The sequence below is a fragment of the Brassica rapa genome, chromosome A10, assembly GCF_000309985.2.
Source record: "Brassica rapa cultivar Chiifu-401-42 chromosome A10, CAAS_Brap_v3.01, whole genome shotgun sequence".
In the NCBI taxonomy this organism is placed as follows: Eukaryota; Viridiplantae; Streptophyta; class Magnoliopsida; order Brassicales; family Brassicaceae; genus Brassica; species Brassica rapa.
Genome location: NC_024804.2, coordinates 15,173,120 through 15,189,666, shown reverse-complemented (window position 1 = coordinate 15,189,666; position 16,547 = coordinate 15,173,120). Strand labels below are relative to the sequence as shown.

Here is a 16,547-nt window from a genome sequence, read left to right as displayed (position 1 = left end):
TAATGTCATTATTATTATTATTATTTTGAAACATCTCATTAACAAAAATATAACAACCTTGCCGAACAACATACAATATTACGGATAAGAATGTCATTATTATGTAGAAAAATCTCATTAACAAAAATATAACAACCTTGCCAAAACAACATATAATATTACGATAAGAATTTCAAGATGTCATTTTTTTATTTGTCACGAAGAATTTCTAGATGTCATTGTGCTATAGAAAATTTCATTTATATATTTTTTATAATATAAAACATATAACAACGATACTAAACTTGATAAGAATATAATATTGGGATTGATATTAAAAAATATATTACGGGCGGACCGGAAGTCGGTACGCGGTTGAATGAAACCGGACACACAGTTCATATAAGCTGGAAGTGACTGCAAAAACCAAATCAACAATTCTGAGTCTCTCCTCTCCTTCACGAAACCTCCAAATCCAAAATTAAATTCCTGTCCTTTTCGGATTAGATCATTCATCTCCACGACAAAACCGCCACAGACAGAATCTTCCTTCACCCTTAAGGGTTCCTGTTTGCTGTTTTCCCTTTTTGTCGGAGAATTCGCCTTTTGTTTTTTTTTTGTTTTTTGCTTGGCTGAGAGAACAATCCATAGATCCGCGGAAGAGTTACCGGAGGTGATTTAAGGGTCGCCGTTAATGGCGTTTACGTGGACATCTGCTCTCCGGATTTCAGTTCTTTTGATCCTCGTAGCTGCAATTGTCTTAGCTTGCTATTTTCTCCCCGTCGAGCAGGTCCGTTTCCTTTTTGAAAATTGGGGTTTGAATTGTGGATTTATGTAATGGGTCTTTGTTGGTTTCTGTAAAGGCATATGCTTTTCTTTCGAATTTCTGGTGGTTGGACTCGTGATTAGATGTTTTCGTTGCAATAAAGAATTGAGCTTTTTTCCATCCTTTTGTCTCTGGTCATGTGAAAGGCAAAGTTTGAGCCTTTTTGTATATGTTTTATGAGCACCATGTGTTTTATGTTTGATATTGCTATCTGGACGATATCTTCCCTTTTGAATTTTCAGTTTAAGTAGTTAGTTTGTAGCATTAGCTTGTTTATGATCTGAAGCTTTACTGTTTCTTTGTGTGTTTCAGCTGTTGAAGGATTTTTTGTTATGGGTTGAACAAGATCTAGGGCCTTGGGGACCTCTTGCCCTGTAAGTGTTTCTCTTCTTCTTCATATGCTAATTGAATTCTTGAGTGAATGGTAGCTTTGAGCTACACTAACAACATTACCTTTACATCTTGTTTCATTACTATTGTTTAACCATGGAGGTGGGAGATATAACTTTAGAAATTTAGGAACATAAAGAGTAAAGAGGCCTTTTATGTTAGGCACTGAACTTCTCTATTTTTTTGTAATATGTGTAGAGCTGTTGCGTACATTCCTCTAACAGTTTTGGCTGTTCCTGCCTCTGTTCTAACGGTACATACATCACATCCTGTTTCTTTTGAGATGCATTAAGCTACTATTATCCACCCTCAACTTGCATTGCTAGAGTGACCGGTTTATCTGTTAAATTGAAATTTTTTGATATTCAGATCGGTGGTGGCTATCTTTTTGGGCTGCCAATTGGTTTTGTGGCGGACTCGGTAGGTGCTACACTTGGCTCAGGAGCAGCGTTTCTTCTAGGCCGCACGGTAAGCGTCCCAAACTTACTTCTTATTTAGTTAGATAATATGTAATAGACCTTCTTTCTCTTTTGGTTTGGTACTTAGATGTTACATGCTCTTATGCAGATTGGAAAACCTTTTGTAGTTGCGAAATTGAAGGATTATCCTCAGTTTCAATCAGTGGCACTCGCTATTGAGAAGTCAGGTTTCAAGGTGAGAATCAATACAAGCTTTAATCGTTTTTTAAAATTGCTGACACTCTGTTTCTGAAACTTATGAATATGCAAAAAACTGAATATAGATATGCTTGTTGCTCCGGCTTGCTCCTCTTCTCCCCTTCAGCATGTTGAACTACCTCTTATCTGTAACACCAATTACGCTGGGCCCATACTTGCTTTCTTCTTGGTTAGGGATGATGGTATTCTTCATCTAAACCACTTTTCCATAGCCACTGTAAAATGTATAATTCTAAGATCAAAAGATTAAAGCTTTATATACGTTGTTAACTCGCAGCCGATAACACTTGCGTTAGTGTATGCTGGAACAACACTAAAAGACCTTTCTGATGTGACTCACAAGTGGAGCGAGTTCTCTATAGGCCGCTGGGTAAGATCCTCTCAAATTTAACTACATTCTCAACCTTATTGTTCTCTATTTCTTTTCTGAACAAGTGTGTTTGCAATATTCGCAGGCCTTCTTGATTTCAAGCCTTGTAATATCAGGTTAGTTCGTTGGACAGTTCCTCATTTTCACCATAATAGAATCTTCATGAACCACATAAATCGCTAATGGTTCTATCTTTTATCTTTCTCTTTGCAGTGATATTAATGGTGTGTGTAACGAAGGTGGCGCAGAACGCTTTAAGAAAAGCATTAGCAGAGCACGGAGGTGACATGAACGGAGCAGTTGCAGCCTCGCCGGAGCTGAATGTTACCACCGAGACTCCGGGTGATTTGAATGAGCCTCTATTGATAAAGATAGAGCCTCAATCACCTCAGAACCAAGAAAACAATAGTCATTAAAGAAGCTCCTGGTTAATTACTATGTACAATAATCTTATATTTGTTAACTTACAAAATACAAAAGCATAGGTTCTTTGAGTCAGCCCGTTAATGCACAGATAAAATAATATGGTCGCTCTAGTTTTTCGATTTCTTGGTTTTGTATAATAACATAGATTAATAAATTATTCAAAAATGTTTTCTTCCTTATTAGCTAAGAGATGTAGTTACTGGTGCTCATGAATTTTAAATATTGTTGACATGTATAATATATTGGAAACATTCTAAATATGTTCAGAAAGGTATGCATTGACTAATACTTCAAGAACACACGCGTTGACACGGGGTGTATTCAACTAGTAATTTTATTTTTGGTAAAAACTTAAATGATTTTAGATGGGATAAGAAATTACTATATTCTTGTTGAACCATTTTAAAATCTCATTTAAAACTACAAGATTTAGATTTTATTTTTTAAACCAAAAAACTCAAACATTCTAAAAATAACTAGAAAAATCTTAAAATACACACTTTAATTTATATTCAAGAACAGTAAATTTTAAAATATTTTATCAAATAATCAAGTTTAGTAACACTAGATTTTCATATGTTTTAGAACAGAAAATGGCAGTAAATCTAGATATCACTAAACCGTGTCAGTAAATCATCTTTCCCGCGGTAAAAAGGTAAATATTAGAAATAATAAAGAAAATATCTTCGGACAAGACAAGAACTACCTTCTTTTGATCTTGACTTTTCTCTCCATATCTCTCCTCTTCTGTCTTTTTGCCTCCTCTCTCTTCTTCTTCTTCTCCAGCTATGGGGATCTCCTTCAGCAACCGTAGACGAAACAACCACCACCGCCGCTACCACCATCACCTCCCGCCTCCTCCGCCTTACTATTACTCCGATCAACCACAACAACCGCCGCCTCAACCACCGCACAACGAGTACAGCTACACTCACAACCACCTCGTTTCAGCTCCGCAACACTCTCTTCCTCCACCCTCTCAGCCTCATCCTCCGCCACAGGTTAATTACGGATCCTACGGCTATAACTATAACCAAATTCAAAACCCGCAACAGCAGCAGCCTCCGTATTTCTCCGGTTATCATCCCAATGGGTGGAACACGATGATGAGACCGGTTTACTACGGTCCAGCTGTGGTGGTTGACCAACAGCCTCCTCAGCCGTACGTGGAGCATCAGAGTGCTAAGAAGGTGAGGAATGATGTCAATGTGCATAAAGATACGGTGAGGCTCGAAGCAGACGATCTTAACCCTGGCTATCATCTAGTTTCCTTCCTCTTCGATGCTGTATTCGATGGCAGGTATGTTTGGATTAAAAAGGTTCAAACTTTACATGATTGTGACTCTCGAATCCTAGAACTTGGGTTGAAAAAAGGTTGAAACTTTACATGATCTAGCTGATGGGGGTATGTGATTACAATGACATTGGTTAATAAGTGGGTGTAGATTTTGCATTAGGGGCATTACTTCGTTTAATGAATCTCCATAGCAATGATGAAAAACACTCTTGTGTATAATAACATTGTACTTCTTTAATTGCAGTTATCACTGTTAAGAAATTGCAATGTTCAAGACTTAATTAGGTGGTAACTAGACATTTTATAGAGAATTATTGATTAGACTTAAGAGTGACCAAAACCCAAAACAGACCTTATGATCAAGAGTTGAGGTTATTTATATGATATGAGTACATTAGTATGATTATCTAACAAGGGTGTTCTCATTATGTTCCTTTGTCTCATTTTCAGTTTTACTATCATGTTTTTTGCAAAAGAGGAAGAAAACTGCACAATGGTCCCTCAATTTCCAGAAGCTTTCAAACCAATCCAAGTCCCTTTCCAAAAAGGTACAGCACAGAAGTTTGTACAATCTTCAGGGACAGGAACAGACCTAGGTTTCTTTTCGCTAGACGATCTATCGAACCCATTACCAGACGAGGTGTTCCCACTTGTAATATCAGCAGAGACAGTGATCTCGGGTTCAGAGGAACCTTTAGTTCACAAGCAAATCACGCTAGCGTGTTTGGAGAAGACTGACGATGGATCTTTCAAAGTGAAAGTCATGAAACAGATCTTATGGATCGAAGGAGCTAGATATGAGCTACGTGAGTTGTATGGTATCGATAACTCGACCGCACAAGATGATGATGTTGCGTCAGGGTTAGAGGATAGTGGTGACAAAGAATGTGTTATTTGCTTGACTGAACCTAAGGACACCGCCGTGATGCCTTGTAGACATTTGGTAAAAACTTCTCACAATTGACAATAATGTAACGTTTTGGTTGAATTATCCTATGACTAACTCATGTTGTGTTTGTCTCTTGCAGTGTTTGTGCAGTGACTGCGCTAAAGAACTGAGGTTTCAGTCAAACAAATGTCCCATTTGTCGACAACCTATCGATGAGCTTTTAATGATTAAAGTGGAAACTAGCAATGAACAACACTGAAAAAAAGGTTTCTTTGCTTCAGTCTTAAGTTTGTGTCTTTTGACTTAAATCAAATTCTTTGGCCTTTTCTTTCTTATACAAAACCTCTCGTCTTTGTTTTCTCATGTCATATTCTGGACAGATCTGTTGGTCTTAGTTTTGAAAATTTGAAAAGAAAAAGCATCAGTATTGTATATAATCTCTAATGGCTTTTACGCTCTCTCTTTGCTTCTTTCTGCGTGAAACACTTATCAGTTGCTTTTGTTAATCTGTTATTGAATACTTTTTTTGTTTGCTTATCGCTCGAATATATATAACTTGCAACTATGTGCTGTTTACCAACACCAGTGGAGTTATTATCTAGCTAGACACAAAGCTTTGTAGTAACCTTAATTAATACTTTGTTCAGGAACATGCATGAAGGAGTTGAGATAGGTTATGTCTTCCTCAATGGTTTTCCTTTGAACTCTTTTTTGAAAAGTAAAATGTATGTGAAGAAGTCATAGATGGGGGACCTTCATAATTACCGAGATTCAAAAGAAAATAAAGAGATATGAAACTAAGTTGATGAAGAACATTTGAAAGAAGCAACAATTATTTTCCTCTCCTTTTGCTTTTTGGCTATTATTAAAAGGTTATTAAAGAAAAGGTAAAGCTGGTTAGAGATTGAAGAATGTTTCCTACTGAAGTTAAGCCTGAAAGAGAAAAGTTTAGTTTTTAAAAAATGGATCTGTGTTGGTTCTTTTGATAGAATGTTTATACTTTCGTATTTAGGAACCAAAAAAAGTCTTCATTTGATTGTAGTGAAGTGACCCCCGTTAACAAGCAAAATTATTTTCCCCTAATAAAATCTTGATTCCAGGTAGTATCAGTGTATCATCATCTTATATCTTTTTTTGGTCAAAGTATCATCTTATATCTAGATATCAAATTCCTTTGATAAACATTTTTTGAAAGTTGTTCCTTAGTTTCTTTTAGAAAAACAATACTATAGTTTATTAATAAAAAATGTTTGACAAAAAAAAAAGTTTATTAATAAAAAATAAAACTGAAAAATGCAAATACAAATACAAATACAAACGGAAATGCATGCATGTGCTATGTTTGCGTTTATACTAGATATGTATTTTTATTTGAAATATAAGCTCAATATTGTACACACCACAATATAGTTTGAAGTTTAGAACAATGAAACCCTATATGACTATATCTACGTATGATTTGTCTTTGTCTTGTTTTGGAATATTTATTGAATGTAGTCGTACCATGATGATGTTTATTCAAAATTCATACCAATCCTTATTTATCACCTGACTGCATGTACCCTGTACCCTGACTTATCTTGTGTCCAATACGTAAACTTACCTTAAGCATTTGTTACAGTTTCGTGTATTCTGAACTTTTTACCAACTTTCTTATAAAGCTTTTCTCAGATGTAACTTCCAAGGTCCATCAATATATATGGTTTTAACTAAACTCTTATATTGCCATTAGGTAAAATGAATGAGGTTGCTCGAAAGAAAAAAGATTTAGCAATGGCAATTACGAGATATGGAAGCGAGTTTGTGTCTAGGATTAGAATAGAAGTAAATCAGTTATTTCGGAATCCTTGAATTTGGGTGTATAGATATTAAGTACATATAAATCTTTGCATGGATACGAATCTAGGTACCACCGTCAATGATGTTATCATTTTGCGTCAGTTCACACTATTCAAGTTTTTTCTTTGGGTCAAACACACACTATTCAAGTTTGAAACATATAAAATACATAAAATTAGAAATTTTTATCATCGTTCACACTGTCAACATTCAACTAAATATGGATTAATTAGACTAAGTATAACATTTTCCACGCTAAAGTATAACAACTCGAGTTCGTTAGAAACGTATTGAGATAAGCTTTGGTTCAGAATGGGAAAAGGAAACGAATCTAAATGGCAACAAGAGGAGAGAATAGGGACAAAAACTCCAGTTAATGTCATTTTGTCAAGAAGAAGAAGATGACCCCATGTGAACATTGGAGACTCATGTGACTCAGTTCTATCATTTCAGGGAAAAATTAAGCTACAGTTTAATAGCAATAAACCCAAAATTCAAATGTTGGTGGTTCAGCCGATTAAATTGAAGTTATGTTTTATGTTGTCTGATTCAAGTTTGAGGTTTACTTTAGAAATCCACGTTATAAAATTGAATTCTTCTTAAATCAGTTTTCTTTTGTCTTTGAGTCTATGTATGTTAATTAACTTTTCGATTGGTTTTATATGAATTTTAAAATTGTAGTCCCGTTCCATTTCTAATTTGATTGCCAAGAGAAAAATATCTTGATCCTACAACACAACTAAAATTCAAAAAGTTCAATAACACAGCATATTTGAATGACATGGCTAGCCATCCATCACAAAACTTTATCAAAAATGTTAAAATTGTACCATGTCCTTTCGTTATAAAAGACTCGTTATAAAGGACTTGGACTATATTATACAATATAGATAAATGAGTTAACATAACTTTTCTCCCATCCAATTATATGGTACAAAACTTGGATTAGGTTTCACTTGTATGGCGATGAATATATCTAGCTTAATTTGTTTACAAGTAACGATCTAATTCTATGATTTTTTTTGTTGCTCTAATACCCATATAATATGCTACGTGTAATAGTAAGCGGATTCCATTAGAAAACTACGTGTAATAAAATCGTGGGTTATATATATAAATCGAGGGTACCACCTACCAACATTAGGGTTTATGATCAATTTTCATGTTCGACGCATTTCGATATCAGCTAATGGTACCATCATTTTTTTTTTTTTTTGAAAGCTGGTTTACCATCATATTATTTTGCTAACAACTAATATAACAACATCTTCAATAAATTCGCAGTTGTAATCATATCCTTCTTGATTAAATTCTCGATTTTGGGATTTTGTTTTGTACGTGGTGATATAATTCTTTTTTTTTTTTGGTCAAAAGGTGATATAATTCTTTCTTTGTCTCATGACATCGACTTTTGCCGAAACTTGTATACTATAAATGAGGAAAGAAACGTACTATCCAAGAACTTTTATTAGGTTTTAGTCCAATTCGAAATATGTTACAAAACATATCTTGTTAGGTTTTCAAATCATATGCTACTATTAAAACTTACCAATGCGTTTAGATTCAACAGCTTACCCAACATATCAGCCTATCTGATATAAATAAGGATATATATATCAACCAGCACAATATTCACATGTAGTAGTTACATTGTTGAATATATGAGTTAAGTTGCAAAATATTAGAGAAATCTTTATTGGAAGAAAATAGTATATTTTAAGTATTATTTTAATTAAAAGTCAAAAGGAAAAAAACCTAAAACATGGGGAGAGGAGAGTGTTTCATGCTATGTTTACACACTTAGGATTTTGAGACCAATGGCAATAATAATATATGCGTAGAATAAAAGTGATGACTTGAACTTAGAGAATACATGTTTAGTAACTGAATATTTTTGACCCAAAAAAAAAATTAACTGAATATTAGAATTAAGTTTTTATATGCTTACTTTTCCTCCTTTACTTCTTTTTCCATTATTCTTCTATCTCGGTTATTATTAATTTTGTTTGATATCAGTTTTTTATAATGTTAATCTATTTATTTTCCATTAAAACAAACTAATTATGCTCTGAAAAGTGAAAACCATGTTCTTATGCCTGATTTTCTAACAGGCCTCTTTCTTTTAATCAGTTATCATTTTAATCTGGTGGGGTCTGGTCCCACGGTTTCAATTTAACTTTTACTAAATGTATACTCTAATTATGCTCTAAAACAAACTAATTATGCTCTGAAAACCATGTTCTTATCACTCAATTATTTAAGATAACTTCAACAAATGGTAACAAAGCATGTACAGTTGGGTTCAATAATTTACAATGCCGTGCTAGTATTTGTAATTAAATCAGAAACTAAGTTTATTTTATAGAGTTTATTTTATAGAGTTAGTTTCTAATGTTTAACTCGTTGGTTCCCCCAAACTTAAACAAATGTTTAATATGGATAGTTTGATTCAAAACGTTATCAGTCTCATGATAGTGCGAAAAAAAATTAACTTTTCACACTATTAGTTCAAGCGAAAAATAGTTTGCTCAAGCGAAAATAGTTTTCTACGTCATTCCTTAAAATTTGTTTATTCTTGAAACGTTGTTAAAAAATGGACTAGGTGATTACCAAAAAAAATGGACTAGGTCTTTTGGGGTCTAAATAGGACTAGGTTTTGTGCCAAAAAAAATAAAAATAAATAGGACTAGGTTAACTGGATAAGCATCGAAGTCCCTCCAATTATGGAGTAAATGAACTAGTTAGATTTTTGTTTTTTTAACAAATAACTAGTTAACTATTATCATAAATAAATATACATAAATAGAGTATAAATGTTAATGATTAAAACAACGAGCCGTGCGTGGAATGATATTATTGTGACAAAATATTACGATATACGTGAATCGAGATGGTGAATATCTAATTGAATCACTTTCTTTCTAAAAAAAAAACTATTTGAATCGTAAAATTAAATTAATCATGATTGGGTATACAATCATACTATTAATTAAAACAAGAAAGATGAATATTATCTGTGTTTTAAGTTACTTCATTCATTTTTTTCTGCCCTTTCCCATATACACTCCATGTTCCTTCGACCCTGTCTGAATAAATACTAAACACCATGTGATATTTAACATCATCCCACATATGTAAAATTGATGTTTGCATTTTATGGATTATCAAATTCAACACTACTGAATCTTTGTACTTTTGTTTTGTTACTGTTCGCAAATCAGATCCATACGAAAACAAATTTATAATGGTTATATAAGGAAATTCACTTTAAGTCAATGTAACAAATTAGCAAATCAATTCATCACGATGACTCCACATATATAGCATATCCAAGTATTACTCTACTTTCTTTTTTAAAATAGATAAGTCCATAATAAAGCTGAGGTTTACTTTAACTCTATTATATTTAGAGTGAAAATAAAATAATCAATAAATAATAAATATTTTATTTTATTTATAGAGTAGATTCATTTTTATTTTGTTATGAAACAGAAAATTGAGTAGTCATAATTTTTTTTTAATTCTAAACTCCATTGACGTAAAAAATAGAGTGAAGTTAGAAATATTCAGAAAACATTTCTAACCCACTATATCTTTTTACTAAACTCTATTATAGAGCAAAATATTCTCTAGTCACAATATATATTTCACTATAAAATAGAGTAATTGGTAAAATTACTTTATATTTAGAATAACTTTATTATTACTCTATTTTAAAGTAAATATTTTCTTTATAATTTATTCCTTTTAATTAAATGTTTTATTTATTACTCTTTATGTTATTTAATTATTGCAAACAACACATCACCTCATTAAGTTTAACACAATATATATACTTCTGAAGCTTACTATCATTTTTGTATAGCATTTATAAGGCATATAGTTTATTTTTCTAACTTGAAGTAATTAAAATTATTTAAAGATAAAACACTTGAAACATATATAATTTTATAAGATTAGCCGAATAAATGAGTAATAAAATTGAAAATAAGCAACATAACCATAGATAATATTTTTTTGATATTTTGGTAAATTGTTTCCACATCCACCAAAATTATTTAAATATATTTCAAATAAGGTAGACAGAACAGGACTTCTTATCATATTGTTGATCATTTCTTTTTGTAAAAATTATATTTGTTCCATTTGGAAATTTGCCCAAGCATTTGGATCTTGCATTGAATTCAAATTACAAAACAAAATATTTGTTTTCTTCTTTGAGTTCATTCTTGTTTTGAATATTCAAATGATATTTCATTGTAAACTTGTTTGTTTTATATTAAGTAATGTAATTATTAATATAGTAAATGTTTAATATAAAATAATAATTTATGAAAAATAAAATATTGAGACCAAATTATAAAATTTATAAATAAAAGTTATTTGTTATAAAAAGTAATAGAATCTAAATTGTTTTAAAAAAATTAGAGTGAAATATAAAGTAAATTATTAGAGATAAACTCTACTATGTAGTACGTGAAAAATACTTGGGAGTTTAGGAAGTCATAGGAGATGTTCTTAACTGAGCCGTACCTAGTAATCTCACTATTTAAAGACGTAAAAGGAATCTCACATAATTAGGTGCCTTAGAGCATCTCCAACCCCACTCTATTTTTCACTCTAAAATAGAGTTTAGAGTAAAAAATGTTTCAATGGTACTATATTTCTCACTCTATAATAGAGTGAAAAATAGGTTTACTCCAAATATAGAGTAATTTGTTTTTTTTTGTTCATCACTCTATTTTCTACTCGAAAATAGAGTTCCATTGGAGCAAACTCAAACTCTATTATAGAGTTACTCTATTTTAGAGTAAAAAATAGAGTAAAACATTGGAGATGGTCTTACATAATTACATAACTAGGTATTCATTTCGCTCTAGGCTCATAAAAATATATGATAAAATCGTACGTATTTCAATCCACTCGGTGTCTTATACAAAATATTAAGAGAAATATATTAAAATCAGTCAGATCAGATTGTGGACAATGTGTGTACAATTACTAATCAGATTCCACATCTATTCTTATGCCATAATGATATGTAATCTTGTACTTTTTACGTTTTGAATGGTTACTAAAGAAAGAACAACTTCACGTTTATACGGAAGGAATAAAGATAAAACAACTTCACGTTTTTTCTCACAAAGTAACGTTAAGTTAACCAGTTCATTGTCGTAGTTACCAAATATACTTTGATCTAAATAATTGGATTAAATTCCAATAAAACAATTGTTTGTTTAGTTTAGTCCAAGCCGAGCTACATAAGCCGAGCTAATAAGTCAGATAAGGAGCAAATTAAAAGCATAATGTTGTAAAATAATGCAGTATAAGGGGAGTTTATGAATATTCAGAGTGTTCAATGTATAACACACAAACTTATAAAATAAGCGTTTTGGATTCGTCGAGATTTTGCTTCATTCATACGTATTCTGCTTTTTATTTTATTATACTAATAACTTAAAAACTCGGCAGTTTCACATTATCTTACGTATTCTGCTTTTTACATTTGCTTGTTTTCTTAACTACACAATAATCAGATTAAATCTTTATTTCAACAACAACTAAATAAGTGTTGAAATGAGAAGACAACTAAGGCTCAGAACAGGCTGCTCGAGGTCCGACACTCGTTCATGGCTTGCTAGTTTTGAGTTTGACAGCTCTTACGTTACCACTACTCTGTAAAACTGCGTTTACACTTTACCAACCAAAACCCGTAACGGGTGTTGACAAATCAACCCATCCTTTTCCCAGAATTGTCTTTGGGTCCCATGCTTTTTTTTGTCCCTTCATATTATTTCATTTAGCCATAGCCAAAAACTGGAATTTGCCTTCCAAAAAAAAAAGTCATAGCCAGAAGCTAAAAGGTGGATTTTCAGTGTTTAAAATATTAGAATAAACACATGATTTCAGTGTTTTTTGTTCTAACATTTTGTAGGATTTTAATTCGAGTAGAAATAACATCAGCATACACTACTGGATTAGATGTCCTCATCATTTTTCAAGGCTATTGACGAAATCTACACTTATTCACTTGTTTATACCGAAAATACAAATTATAGTCGCTATAAAAAGAAAAAAAACTGCAACAACACCTATAAATCTACAAATTTAAGAAGCTTCTTCTAACCACCATAGCCTTTTTAAGAAAGTTTTATAAGTAAATATATTAATAGTTTTGCCAAAATTTTGATAACAAGAGTAAATGAAACTCTGAAGTGGTCAAGCTTCTGTTTCAAGCTGATCTAGTCAGATAACTTTCGTGTTCCGAAACTATCCACTTAAATAGTGCCAAGTCATCAGCACTAAATTGTTGAATGTCTTAGCATCTGCAGCACAACTGTTTGCTTGGAGACCCCTTAGATCAGATAGCGCTTGATATAAAAGAAAACTCATATGTCTAGAAAGGGTCGGTCCCGAGATTTCGAAGACTTCAAAAAATATTTTTATAAATTTAGGAGTCTTTTTAAAAAAGTTTAGGCGTCTTTCTTTATGTAACTTTTTTTTCAAAAAAATATAAGTTTCTAAACGACACATGAGTTACCTCCCTCAATTACTCACCCTGCTTGCTTCCTCGCCGGTTGCGAAACCGTGTGATCAACGAGTGAGGTATGAGATGACGTGATGTTATGGCTGACGCCGTAGATTGCCATAAATGTTATGTTACATACAAAAGATAAATAAGGACATTTTTATAAAAGTTGGTATGTATAATAATTACATTCAGAGATTAAAAAAACAAAGGAGCTTTATAAATTAACGCAAATGTTCCCCATTCGTCAGTTTAACTTATATTGATAATTTTTTACAAAAATCATCATCGTGGATTATATATTTTTCAAATTAAATAGCATTATTACACCAAAAATAATATTATATATTATTTGATGTTTTCAGTTTTATTTTTGCAGTTGATAAATAATTATTTCTGTGTATTATTTTTTTGAATATAAAATATTATTTAGTGATTTCTTACTTTAAAATAAAATAAAAATATTTTAGCTATGTAAAAATAATTTGAAATATAAATTATACAATATATTTATGTTTAGTTATACATTTGAACTAACTAATAATAATAATTGAACTGTATTATTAAATGAAATTTAATAAAATATATATATTATATATTTAGTGTGATAGAATAGTGTTACACCAAATTTGTTATAATATTATTCACCCTGCATCAAATATAGTGAAATTGTGTAATTTTTAATATTTTATTGAAAATAAAATTATACCAAATTTGGTATTTTAGTGTTGCGTTGGAGTTAGGCCTAAGTTGATCACAATTTTAATACGTGAACAAAATTTTATCAGACAAGTTAATAACATATATTCCAGTATGGGTTATAAGAACTAGGATGATATCCAAATATCTAAAATAAGATATTCAGATCCGTATTTTAACATAGAAGAAATCTTAAATACTTTCATATTTTAATTTAAAATTAATATCCAAAATTCATATATATTCTATGTTGGAATAATCTAAGAGGTTTAGATTTTTTCTGAGAACATTTCTAATTTTGTATTTCCTGATGTAATTAAAAGGAGGGGGAGGGGGAGATGATAAAAGCTCCCCAACCTTCTATGTATAGTATTGGAGTATAAACTCTATTTTGAGATAATCATATACACGCTTGTTAAATAAAAAAAAAAAAAAATATATATATATATATATATATATATATATGTGTGTGTTTTTTTTGGTTGCAGACATTAAAATACAGAGAGGGGTGACAGAAACAGAAAGAGCGAGTGTGATATTGAGAGCCCCCAAAAAGAGATTATTGGAGAAGGAAGTGAGCACATGGAGAGGCTTGTTTGTGTTTCCGATGATGGAAGGGGGAATATTACAAACCAACAAAAGTCAAATCTGTCGTATTTGGATACTAAGGATCTAAATCGTTGTGACAACAAAATCAAATAGAACACTCGGGTTCCTAATGATAACAGCATAATACAGTGTATGATATGGTTTTGTAAACAAATGCATGCTAGTAGCAAAAAAAAAACAAATGCTTATTAAGAACATGTGCGAATAATAGAAACATGTTTGTCGAAACCTCGTCTAGTGTCTAGGATCTACTGTATATTCAGTTTAAACTAAGCAGTAAAAAGTTAGTTGTGGAAAGAAAGTAATAGGAAGTTCCAGATTCTTGTATATATTTGATGTGTGAATTATGTGGTTATATATATGGTTAACAGAAACAGAGAACATCGATCTAAATTAAAACTCGTAAACATTTTCGATTTATTGATAGAAATTGCAATAAAGGTGAAACATTCCTTTTATCTTTTTCTGCTTGACATTTACTTGTATATGTCAATATTCTCTAACCACCCACCAAAATGGTCAATGCATACTTTTGTTTTATAAACGCATTATCACAAACATTTTCATATAGAGCCTAACAAATTTAAATAATGTATGCGTTCACCGGAACGATCTATTTTCCTATGAAAACTATCGTATAGCATTAGATTTTTGCCAAACCATAACTTTATGATAAATTCCACGAATTTAAAGTTGTAAACTTATTTTTCCTTAAATTATAAACTATAAATTTATTTCTTTCCAAACCGATAGTTTGAAATTTAATTGTCCATATGCGATGGTTTTAATCGGTTTACTATTAACCCACCAATTTTAAACAAATCAAACCCAAGAAAACCTAATTTTTTTCCTTTTTTATTTAAACTGATTCTTCAAAAAAAAATCTAATCAACAAAAATTGCCAAAAAATTGTTTGTCTACATCGTGTCCATCACTCTCAACACCGATCAGCCATAGCTTCCGGGCAACACTAACGACTTCTTAATTTTCTTAGTCTCACCAATCACCACTGGCCCTCCTCCCTCCACAATCGCGAGCAATACCCACCTGTAACAGTTCGCCACTCATCCACCGCAGTTCGCCACTCACCCACAGTTCAGAGAAGCTTAAGAGAGTGGTGCTGCTTGCTTTGTTTAGAAAACACAAGTACACAGTTTTGATACGTGTGACTGAGATCAAAGAAAAATGTACAGATACTGATTATTATAAAAATTGAAATCACTTTTTTTATTTGTGAATCAGTTTTTTTGTTAAATAAAAATTAATTTGAGATTTTTTTTGGTTTAATTAGTTTAAAATTGGTGGGTTAATAGTATACCGATTAAAATAATGGTCTATAGATAATTAAGTTTCAAACTATCGGTTTGGAAAGTAATAAATTTAAACTTATAATCTAAGGAGAAATAAGTTTACAAATTAAAATTCAGAGTTTTAGCACGAGGTCATAGTTTGGTGGGGACCCGATACTATACAATAGTTCTCGTGGGGAAATAGATCGTTCATCTTATGCATTCAAATAAAACTATACTAAAGACTGACTCGCGCGAATATTGGTTTTTACATTTTTATATATTGATATTTGTTTTTCATAATTAGTGTTATATATTTTAAATGTGCTGTAATATAATTAATTGTATTCAAAAGACATGAACCAAATCGGATAATATGGTTATTTATGATACAAATATCTGAATCCGTTTCAGATACATTTATTATTTAGATATTTTAGGTTCATATACATCAAAATTGAACTCATCCAGACTCAAAATAACACAACTCAAAATCCACATATAAATTTATAATATTCAAACAGGCATAATTTCAACAACAAAAAAATGATACCCGTTGAACAACCCGTACCTAAATGGATAGCCAATGTTCATGTCTCTGATTTTATAAACTAATGAAATGAATCTTTCTATGTGTTTGACCAAATTAAATGAAATAAAAAAAAACTATTTAGTAAAATAATTATATGGAGTGACAAATTAAGTGATAGTAAATGTAATACATTTTT

The 16,547-nt window shown here is 31.3% G+C and overlaps 2 protein-coding genes across 2 annotated transcripts; both read left to right on the top strand.

Annotated features, from left to right (window-relative positions):
• Nucleotides 1-348: 348 nt before the first annotated feature.
• On the top strand, nt 349-2,847 carry LOC103845787 (TVP38/TMEM64 family membrane protein slr0305). Its single transcript, XM_009122674.3, has 9 exons — nt 349-769; nt 1,118-1,179; nt 1,394-1,448; nt 1,565-1,663; nt 1,763-1,849; nt 1,938-2,054; nt 2,150-2,242; nt 2,328-2,358; nt 2,456-2,847. The coding sequence occupies exons 1-9, from the start codon at nt 674-676 to the stop codon at nt 2,656-2,658; spliced, it is 843 nt and encodes a 280-aa protein (XP_009120922.1). The 5' UTR covers nt 349-673; the 3' UTR covers nt 2,659-2,847.
• A 517-nt stretch (nt 2,848-3,364) lies between these two features.
• Nucleotides 3,365-5,419, top strand: LOC103845786 (probable E3 ubiquitin-protein ligase LUL3). Its single transcript, XM_009122673.3, has 3 exons — nt 3,365-3,968; nt 4,416-4,908; nt 4,994-5,419. Exons 1-3 carry the CDS (start codon nt 3,457-3,459, stop codon nt 5,111-5,113), a joined length of 1,125 nt encoding a protein of 374 aa, XP_009120921.1. The 5' UTR covers nt 3,365-3,456; the 3' UTR covers nt 5,114-5,419.
• Nucleotides 5,420-16,547: the final 11,128 nt, after the last annotated feature.

Excerpts from the sequence above, each read along its gene's own strand:
- LOC103845787 (XM_009122674.3), top strand. The coding sequence starts at position 674 with ATGGCGTTTACGTGGACATCTGCTCTCCGGATTTCAGTTCTTTTGATC. Across the intron at positions 770-1,117 it reads ATTTTCTCCCCGTCGAGCAG|CTGTTGAAGGATTTTTTGTT; the intron begins GTCCGTTTCCTT and ends TGTGTGTTTCAG. Across the intron at positions 1,850-1,937 it reads TTGAGAAGTCAGGTTTCAAG|ATATGCTTGTTGCTCCGGCT; the intron begins GTGAGAATCAAT and ends AACTGAATATAG.
- LOC103845786 (XM_009122673.3), top strand. The coding sequence starts at position 3,457 with ATGGGGATCTCCTTCAGCAACCGTAGACGAAACAACCACCACCGCCGC. Across the intron at positions 3,969-4,415 it reads GATGCTGTATTCGATGGCAG|TTTTACTATCATGTTTTTTG; the intron begins GTATGTTTGGAT and ends TCTCATTTTCAG. Across the intron at positions 4,909-4,993 it reads TGATGCCTTGTAGACATTTG|TGTTTGTGCAGTGACTGCGC; the intron begins GTAAAAACTTCT and ends TGTCTCTTGCAG.